Raw genomic sequence first — 10082 nt, 5'->3', positions numbered from 1 at the left:
GGTTCCCGGTACCGGAGAAAAACCAAAAAAAAAACCTGTCTCAAAAAGACAAAAAAAAAAAAAAAAAAAGAATAGATTAATGACACAGCAAAGACAATCCAGAATTAAAGCCACATATATATGGTAACCTGGTTTACAACAGATTCAATGTGGAAAGGATGATCGCAGTAAACAGTACTGGGCTGGGTGGATCTATTCATTTGGGAGAGCAGGGAGCCTTGTTTTCTACCCTGTGCCATAAACAGAAGTACCTTGAGTTGGATCGTAGACCTAAATGGCAAGGTTGAAAAAGAAAGTGTAGAAGAAAACACCAGAGTGTTACCATGACAACAAAGCAGTTTCAGGAGTGTACGTGGTACGGTGTCAGGGAAAGGTGTGGAGCCATGGTGTTTGATCAGAGAACACTGTCTAGGAAAGGGCGGCGGCCCATAGACCTGACGCTTGCTGTCTTCCCGTCGGTAGATTTAGTCCAAGGTGGGTGCCCTTGGTTGCACATGCTTGGCACTGAGTTTCAGGTTTCAGCCACTGCTCAGTATTTGCATGCATGTAAATACCCTGGGGATTGGACTTATGTAGACATGAAATGGGCTTACGAATGGTTCGTACACACATTGCCTTAAGGTGATTTTGTGCAGTATTTTTAATTTTGTACATGAAACAAAGCTTCATGGTGTCTAGTTTTTCACTGGCATCATGTTGGTGCCCAGAAAGTTTTAGCGTTTGGAGAACTGCAGATTTTGTGACTAAAGGGGTGCTACCTGTAATGTTAAACCCTGCTGATGATTTGCTTGTAAGTTTCTGGGCACAACAGATCTGATTCTCGCTTTCTCTCTGTGTCTCAGAGCACTAGGGTGTTGCTAAGAGCAAGCAAACCTGGCGGGGAGATGGCACCGAAGGGGCCGCCACCCCAGAGCAGCCAGCACACAGTGCCACGTGGCGTTGTCGGTGGGGGTGGATCTCCGTGGCACGTGGTGGCCCTTTGAGCAGTATCTAAAAAGCCAGTTTATTGTCCTCGCCTTGTCATGCGCCTGAAAGCCGCTCCTCTTGGATCTGAGCTGACAGTTCTCCCGTTGTGTGCTGACCCTGTGATGACAGAAGCACACTGGTCCCCAGCTGTGTCCCCACCACAGCTGGAAGGGCTCCTGGCCGCCTGCACGGCCCTCCCATCGCCGGCCCTGACAGCTCCTCTCTGTTCCTCTCCTGCAGTGAAGACTGAACCGGAAACCCCCGTGCCAAGCTGCCTGTCTCAGGAGGCCCAGACAGCAGTGAAAACAGAAGAAAGTTCGGAGCTGGGAAGCTATGTCATCAAGTAATTACCCCAGTCCTGTCGGAAGGAGCGCTGCTCTGGGTGTTTCTGCAGTGACCTTGAAGTCACACCTGTGACAGCGCAGTGTGTGGAGAGTGAGCCCGAGAGGGCGCTGTCTGTCCCTGCAGTTTGAGCCTTTATGCAGCAGTGCGATTTAGGGGCGGCCCTTGTGGTGAGCCCTAGGGGCTTCCCCTAGGATTGCAGGGTTCCTGCTGGCTGAGCCGCCGCTGGTCCTCTGCGCTCTGCGGAATCAGCGGGGACGAAGTTTCTCACGCGCCGTCCCTCCGCTGGGCTGGCTTTCTGTCAGGGCGCGCACCTGCACTCTGGGCTCCCGCACAGCTTCCTCTTGGTGGGCGGTGCCGCCCCCAAGGTCCCGTGGGGAGCCACCTGTGACCAAGCACCTGCAAGTGTCTCAGACTTGGGAGGAAGACAGAGACAGCCATTCAGCGTAACAGATGAGGGGCTGGGGATGTAGCTCAGCGGCACAGCGCCTGCCTGGCAAGCGCAAGGTCATGAGTTCCATTCCTGGTACTGGAAAAAAAAACAGCACAACAGATGTTAGGGTGGAGGCATCAGCACAAGCAGCCCTAAAGCAGCCCTAAAGTAGCTCTGTGTGCTGCAGCTTTCTGATTGAGCAGCAGTCACCTTGTAAAAAGATTACGTTGCTGTTTGATTTCTTGTTGTTGTGTTTTTGGTGCCAGGAATTGAACTCAGGGCCTTGAGCTTGCCAGGCAGGCACTGTGCCACTGAGCTACATCCCCAGCCCACTGTTTAATTTTGAAATGTAAGTAAAATGTGTGAAGGCCAGGGATGTGCTTCAGTGGTGCAGCACCTGCCTGGCAAGTGTGAGGACCTGAGTTCAATTCCTGGTACGAGTTCGTGTTTGCAGTACATAATGATTACATCCCTCATGTGGAGTTGGTGTGTGTGCATCACACCTCCTAATTCTTTTTACTTCCCCTCCCCTCCCTGTTCATTTACTGCTGACATTTCCTGTTCAGGCATGGAGCACTACCCGTTCGTACAGGCTGTCGTAGAAGGGAAGACATGCACACGTAACAGTGTTACTGTAACACTCTCAGAAGGCGGGATTGTACATACCACTGTTCATTACCTGTGTACCTGTATGTATGATGACAAGCTACTACATTCACTTTCCTTTACCCTTCTCAGGATAGACCACTTGGAGACTATCCAGCAACTCCTAACGGCAGTGGTAAAGAAGATTCCATTAATCACTGCAAAAAGTAAGACAATTATACTGAATATATAGATGTATTTTTTAAAGCTGTGAACTGCTTAGAGTATTGAGTGAGTTCAGATCACTTGGAATTGTAAATTAGTACAATTGCTATGCTGACGTGGTAGCTATTATCTTAGGAGGACTTAGCCAGAGGTAGCTCATTCTCAGGTTTTACAACTCACAATATTTTGGTCATTCAGTTAGTCTTTATTTCCACTGATTTTGAAGGAATTGTTTGCATTTTTATGTACATAAATCATAAATTGTTAGATTTAATTGAAACTCTGCATTAGGTTTTACGGTTTATTAATAAGGAAAGTAATTAGCACTTGCCTCCAGTGTACAAGGCTGTTGTGTTTAATATCTTATTAGCTACAGGCCTCGTGTAATAGGTCACCTCCATTTCACAGAGGGGAGGGCAGCCTGGGTAAGCCAGGGGAAGGAGCGTGCTCAGGTTCTCCGGCTGAGGGTGGGGAAGCGAGAGAAAGACTAGTCTGTGTGACTTGAAAAAGACCATTCGTCTTCCTTCTAGAAGTCAGCTCTCCCTCTCACTGTGTGGAGGGGCGCAGTTTCCAGGAGCCAGAAGCGAAGTCGTGTATCCCTGCCCATGCGCGTGGCTGTGTTGGCCCCAACTGTGACGGGATGGACAGCCCTCTGGTGGGCGGGATGGAGTCACTTAAGAAATTAGCATTTTTTTCTTCCAAGTTTGAGGGATCATTTTGAGGTGCTCAAAATAAAGTTGCACTGACAGTTTCTAAACCCAACAGAAATTACTCAAAAATCTGGGGTTTTTTCATAATGTAGATACAAATGCAGAATATTAGACGTGGATGGGATGGGGACGAAGCACGGTGGTAGGATGCCTGTCTATTCTGCGTGAAGTCTGGTTCAGTCCCCAGTAACACTCAGGAACAAAACCAAACAAGGGCGCAGCGGTGCACACTCACAGTCATAGCTGCGTGGGAGGCTGGTAAGACAGGAGGGGTGTGAGTTCAAGACCAGCCTGAGCAGCGCAGTGAGACCTCTGCCCCGCCCAAAAGACCTGAGGCCCAGAGAGGCACCACGGGCCCACGGCCGCTCAGTGACTTAGTGGTAAGGCCAGGCCTCCAGCTAGAGTGCCATCTGCACCTATTGGATATCTTTGTGAGCAGGCACAGTGCCACATGCCCATAATGTCAGCTTCCGGGAGGCTAAGGCAGGAGGACTAGAGGTTCAAGGCCAGACTGGGCAACTTAGCAAGACTCTTGTGTCAGAATGAAATATAAAAAGGAGCAGGATGTAGGTCAGTGGTACAGCACCCCTGGCTCAGTCCCCAGTATTGGGGGTGTGAGGGGTAGCTTGGTGGCAGTAGACTCGGCCAAAGAAGTTCACTTTCCAGGGTCGGTACTGCTTAGAACACACAGGAGTATGGTGCCCAGAAGCAGCCCCTCCGTGTCACAGCTGGACCTGCCTGGTTGTGACTCCGAAGAAACTGGGCCATGCCGCTAGCAAATGAGATTTGGTCTCAGCCGCAGCAGCTGACTCAGAGCGTGCGGGGTTTGTGCATTCTAGGTGAAGACGCCAGCTGTTTTTCTGCCAAGTCCGTGGAGCAGTACTACAGCTGGAACATTGGGAAGAGGAGAGCCGCCGAGGTAAGGCCTGGCCTGTCCCTCGCGGCACACGGTCACCGGCGGCAGCGCGTGGGAGAGGAGAGCCCAGACGCCTGTGCGTTCAGGCTGTCCCAGAACAGCGACCAGATTTACAGCACGTTCTGTTGCCGTATTTGATGGCAGTGAACAAAGTTGTGTCCCACAGAGCCCTACAGCCTGTGAAGGACTGAGTTTCCTTGCCTCGGCAGAAACATCTTCCGTGTTTTCTAGAAGTTTGTAAAATACCACACAAATCGAAGTATTTATCGCATATTTACAGCATGGCAGCCCCTGTGCAGATGCAGCAGCGTCAGGAAGAGGGATGAGGGCGGAGGGTGTGGCTCAGGCCGGGCGCTTGCCTAGCAGCTGAGGCCCGGGGTTCAATCCCAAGCGCCACAGAAATGTTTTTTTTTAAAAAGGAAGCGGCTGATGCAGAATGGCCAGGCAGCAATGTGGCCGGCAGGGAGAGGGATGGCAGGAGCCCGCCTGAGAGGCTTCGATGCCGGACCCCGGGTTTCTGTTCCGTTTCGTAAGCCTTAGGGAGCCCGTAGGAGCTCTTCAGTTTATTTTTCACTCTGGAGAGTAGCAGTCTGACTTTTTTCTTTAGAGGAGAATGAGCACAACAAGTTAGGTCAGCGCGGTGATCTTCAGTTGCGTGATTCGTTTCAACACTCACCTGCTAAGCTGAACGATTCAATTATGGTTCCAAAAACATTTTTTTAAGTGGCAAAGAGCGATGACAATGCGAAAAGTCCTACAGGAAATACTGGAGAAGAACCCAAGATTCCACCACCTCACCCCGCTTAAGACCAAGCACGTTGCGCACTGGTGCCGCTGCCACGGCTACACACCCCCGGACCCCGAGAGCCTGAGGGCGGAGGGCGACTCCATCGAGGACGTGCTGACCCAGATCGACAGCGAACCAGGTAGGCGGCAGGCCTGGCAGGCGCTGGCGTGGAGGACGGGAGCCTTGGCCAAGCTCCTGTGCCCCCCGACGCAGCCCCGCGTGTGGGGACCCGAGCCGGGGGGTTCGGCTGGGGCCGCCCAGCTGGCATGCGTGTTCGGGCCGCCTCCTCAGCGTCATTTCTTCTTCAAAGATCCCTCCTCCACCTCCTTCGTCCAGAGTGAAGTGACCTCCCTCTCTTTGTGACCTTAGGATCCCCCAGTAGACAAGCCCGTCCTACTTCCCTGAAGAGGGGCCTGTCTTACCTGTCATTTACCTCCACACCTCACCAGTAAAGTTCAGAGGTGTTTGGGGAGAAGCAGCATTTCGAGTGTTTCCTTTGAGATCATAAAGGCCATGGTGCTTGCCTGAGGTCCACGAGGCTCCTCTGGCCTCTAGATCTGAGCTCCCGGGCGGAGAGACCGTATTGAAGGGTGTGCCGCTGTTCTCCGCGGCACGGGAGCCTCCATGTGCTGGGCTTCCTGTTACGGCGCCGACTGATAGCGGCTCAGAGCCCAGAGGAGGGGGCCTTGCCCTCTCGAGGCTGGCTGTAAAGCCCCGTGGCAGATGGTGCACAGGGCACACGGAGCCGTCAGCAGCGCTCCCCTCGACTGGTGAGCGTATGGTGACTTCCATGTTCTGTGCTGTGCCTCCTAAACTTACCACGTTTAAAAGGTGAAGGAGAAACAGTTCAGTCATTAATTCTTGGAGCAGAGGATTGGCCTGGTTTTTGGTGGTGGAAGTCAGAGTTAGGTGCTGTCTGTGTGGCCCCATTGGCAGTTGTGCGGCTGGCTGTGTGTGCACTTTTCTCCCGGGAAGTGCTTGCTCTTTTCAGGATCGATCTGCAGAACTGCAGGGGTGGAAAGGAGGTCGGCTCCCGTGAGACGCGGCCCCTTGTGCAGGCTGTGGTCTGGGCAGGCGCGGGCGCTGCTCCGCGGTCGGCACGGCTGTGGCAGCACTGGTTATCCCTCCTGCAGAGTGCCCGTCGTCCTTCTCCTCTGCCGACAACCTCTGCCGGAAACTGGAGGACCTGCAGCAGTTTCAGAAAAGAGAACCAGAGAATGAGGAGGAGGTGGATGTCCTCAGCCTCTCAGAGCCGCTAAAGATAAACATCAAAAAGGAGCAGGAAGAGAAGCAAGAAGAAATGAAGTTCTACCTGCCTCCGACTCCCGGCTCTGAGTTCATTGGTGACATCACGCAGAAGGCAGGTGGCTTGGCCGGGGGGAGGAGCCGGAGCCGCAGGGAGCCGTGCAGCCGGGTGTGCGCGTGCTCCTGGGCCAGCACTGCGTGTGGGCCGCGGGCAGCTCGTTACTTCATCCCCTTGTCTGCCCGCCTCAGGCAAAGCGCTTTCCCTTTACGCAGCAAGTCCTAATATTTCCGAGTTAGGCTTCAGCAGGTCATCTTTCCCCTACGGGTATGGCTCTCAAGGGCCCGCCTGTGGTGTAGACATGCAGTCCTGCCCTTGTTACACGGGGGGAGCTGCTGCTCCTCCCCCATGAAATCAGCAGCTCCTTAGCATCTGCTGCCTGCCTGCAGCTCGGGACCGAAGGGAAAGGCAGTGTCTGCTCTCACAGGGATGAAGGGAGAGATGGGATGGGCGCAGTTTCCAAGGACTTCTTTACTTCTTGCTAAAAGGGCCTTCCAGCCTGATTCCAGAGCTTCCAGGGTGTCGGCCCTACTGTCAGAACTCAAGGCAAATCCCAGCGGGTCCTCCCATGAGAGGGAAGACTGCCTGGGGCTGAGCGGGAGCCCTTCCTCAGCCGCCCCTCTCGGTGGCGGTCAGGGGCTGCCTTCTGGAAGTGGGTGGCGTGAGACGTGGAAATGGAACAGACGGCTTTCTCCCCTTTGCAGATCGGGATCACGCTGCAGCCTGTGGCGCTGCACCGGAACGTGTACGCGTCGGTGGTGGAGGACATGATCCTGAAGGTGGGTGTCTGCTGCCAAGGTGCGGGCCGCTGGATGGGGTGGCCGGATTTAAGGACCTGGGGGTTAAGGGGAAGGAAGTTGTTCTGTTTCGTGGAGCTGCGGGTCAGACGCAGGGCCTTGCTCATGCTCAGCAAGCACCCGGCCCTGGAGCTCCGCCCCAGCTGCTTCGAGTGAAGGCTGAGAACAGAAGGGAGGGAGATCAACAGAGGTTGTTAGAGGGCTCGTCTCAGGGAGCTAGCTTTGATTTCTTCTGATTGTTAAGAGAACTAAGTCATGTTTCCTCAGAGTAGGAGAGTGTTTTCAGAAGATTTTTACTAATATAACTAAGGTTGGCTGGGGATGTAGCCCAGCGGCACAAGCACCTGCCTGACAAGCACAAGGTCCTGAGTTCGAGTCCCAGTACCCAAAAAAATCAGGTTGTTGTTTTGTTGTGGTGCCAAGGATGAACCCAGGGCTTCCCACAAGCTAGGCAAGTGCTCTGCACTGAGTTCTGTCCCAGCCCTTTTTGTTCTATTTTGAGACAAGGTCTTGCGAAGTGTCCCTGGCTGGGCTCGGACTTGTGACCACTCTGCCTCAGCCATCTGACCAGCTGGGATTTGAGCTGTGTTCTGCATGTCACAGCAGAACCGGCCACTGCTGTCCCCTCCCAGCAAGGCTGCAGCCTCTACTTCCGGCCTGTTCTAGCTCAGTGGTGCCTTCTCCCTGCTCCCTCTTCAGCGGCAGCGGCGCACCTCAGCAGCACCTTCTATTCCTTTTTTTTTTTTTTTTTTTCTTTCTGAGACTGGTTCTCGCTCTGCAGTTCAGGCTGGCCTTGAGCTCACTTTGTAGCCCAGGCTGCTGACAAACTCACAATGATCCTCCTGCCTCAGCCTCCCGAGTGCTGGGATTACAGGTGTGTGCCACCTTGCTTTTTTTTTTTGGTACCGGGAATCGAACTCACGACCTCAGGCTTGCCAGGCAAGTGTTTATGCTGCTGAGCTACATCCTCGGCCGCCACCTTCTATTCCTTAAAAACAGTGTCTGATTAAGGAAGCTACCCCAAACATCCTGCCTCAGAGTGATGGCCTCGGTCATCGGAGTCTGTTCCTGAGATCTGTAATTTTCCCTGTTGGACACTTTGACTCTTAGTTGCAGTCATTTCAAAAGCATGGGCGTGGGATGGGGTCAGGCAGGTCCCTTTCTGCCTTCAAGAAGGTGGCCGTGTGAGAGTAACGAGGTCTTCGTTGCAGGCCACAGAGCAGCTGGTGAGCGACGTCCTGAGGCAGGCGCTGGCTGTCGGGTACCAGACGGCGTCTCCCAGCAGGTACGGGGCGGGGCGGGGCGGGGCTGCAGGCGCCTCCCAGCCAGCGGTGTCCCACGGAGATGTTCTGTACACGAATCAGTACGAATTTGCTAAGTTAATTATTGTTACGAATCTTTGTGAGAATTATACCTGATGAGACCTTCTGTTTTTTGGACCAGGATTCCCAAAGAAATCACAGTGAGTAACATTCACCAGGCCATTTGCAACATTCCGTTTCTGGATTTCCTCACCAACAAGCACATGGGGATCCTGAACGAGGACCAGTGAGCACCGGCCGCGGCCCGGGGAAGCAGGACTCGAGCCCTGTCTGCAGTGCGCGGACTGCCGTGCCTGCTGTCCGGAGGGCGAGGCGGTTCCTGGGTGCCTCACGGTAGCGTGGCCTCTGCCTGGCTGTGGTACCAGAGTGTCCTTTCCAGATGAGACTTTTCAGGCCCGAAGTCTTGTGTCCTGCTTGTGGAGGGAGTTTGGAGCAGCCAGGCCGTGGGGCATGGGGTCCTGTGCCCCTCTGGGTGAGTTCAAGGGGCGCCTCAGGCCCCTGACTCCCCAGGGGACAGAACAGGTCTGTCAGGCTTGAGGTTGAACCCCTCAGCCGGCTCGGGCTGCCCTGAAGCAGGTGGGGCTTGGCACTCAGCGAGCGGCTCTCTGCTCCCGCCTGCCCGTGCGAGGGTCTGGTTGAGCCTGCGGGGAAGAGGAGCCGCCCTGCAGGACAGCGCGGAGGCCGGGAGACTGCGTGCTGCAGAATTCTTCATCTGTAGAGCACGGACACACAGTGCCGCCAGCGTGGAGCCAGAATCAAGGGGTGGGTGGCCCCAGCAGAGGCCTGGAAAAGACTTGCCCAGCCGGGGAATCCGACTGCAGTAGGAGCAGGCAGCGTCCTCAGATCCCCACGCTGGCAGGCTCGTCAGCTTGGCCCACACGTGGCGTGACCTGGCCTGGAGGGCAAGAGCCCCGCCGGGGTGTCGGTCCTATCAGTGGCCCCCGCATCCTGTCCTCCTCTGTCAGTTTCCCCAGGAGGAAACACCTGTGAGTGCCTTAAAGTCACAGGACTGCTCAGGCCAGGGACAGCTGCTGTGCTCAGAGGCGCCCTGAGCAAAGAGCCACTGCCACCTCTGCGGGAGGGGAGGAGAGCGGTGGCTGCAGGGGTCCAGGCCGTGGGAAGACACTGTCCTGGCCTCCCGGCCTGGTCTGTCAGAGACCTGCTCTTCCCCTGCTCAGTGAGTGTATGAAACCTGTGAGTAGAGCCAGAGAAACTTAGGCCACATGATTCACGTTTCTGTGGGCCCCATAGATGTCTGTTGAAATGAAGCCGGGAGTGGCGGAGTAAGAGCCGCCTTTTAAATTCGATGTCTGAGAGTTGCACACGCAGAGAAATCGTTCCGTGGGTGCAGTGCCCTGGCCCGATGCTAACTGCCTGAGCAACTCAGGCCCAGGGCCCTCTGCTGCTGGGGGTGGCCAGGCGGGCAGGGACTGAGCGAGGCCCTGCAGGCGGTGGGGGCTGCAAGGTCCGGAGGAAACAGCTGGACTCCTGGAGCCAGAGCCTGAGGACCTTTTATTTTTGAGAAAGAAATACTAAAAGATTTAACAGCCGCCTGTGGTAATGTATCAAGTGCATCTGTATCCTAATGTGTAACATTGTGTAACAAAATGTCTACAATAAATCTTTCAGCATTTCACGGGCTTTCCTGAGTTGCAAGCACGATGCCCGGCAAGGCTGCTTACTGCGTTCCTTCGCT

At 54.5% G+C, this 10082-nt stretch overlaps 1 protein-coding gene across 3 annotated transcripts in view; it reads left to right on the top strand.

Annotated features, from left to right (window-relative positions):
• The window catches only part of Yeats2 (YEATS domain containing 2), a 76054-nt gene extending 66027 nt beyond the window's left edge, over positions 1–10027 (top strand). For all 3 annotated transcript variants that reach the window (XM_005383361.1, XM_005383360.1, XM_005383359.1), the window contains 8 exons: positions 1207–1309; positions 2480–2553; positions 4101–4180; positions 4902–5103; positions 6098–6324; positions 6972–7046; positions 8276–8349; positions 8508–10027. In XM_005383361.1, the coding sequence (XP_005383418.1) occupies positions 1207–1309; positions 2480–2553; positions 4101–4180; positions 4902–5103; positions 6098–6324; positions 6972–7046; positions 8276–8349; positions 8508–8616 (944 nt within the window). In that variant the 3' untranslated portion in view covers positions 8617–10027. The remainder of the gene's footprint in view (positions 1–1206; positions 1310–2479; positions 2554–4100; positions 4181–4901; positions 5104–6097; positions 6325–6971; positions 7047–8275; positions 8350–8507) is intronic.
• Positions 10028–10082: the final 55 nt, after the last annotated feature.

The sequence above is a fragment of the Chinchilla lanigera genome, unplaced genomic scaffold (genome assembly GCF_000276665.1).
Source record: "Chinchilla lanigera isolate Chin_1 unplaced genomic scaffold, ChiLan1.0 scaffold00019, whole genome shotgun sequence".
Lineage (NCBI taxonomy): Eukaryota > Metazoa > Chordata > Mammalia > Rodentia > Chinchillidae > Chinchilla > Chinchilla lanigera.
Note: the sequence above shows the minus strand (reverse complement) of the source record. Positions and strands in the feature narration are given on the sequence as shown.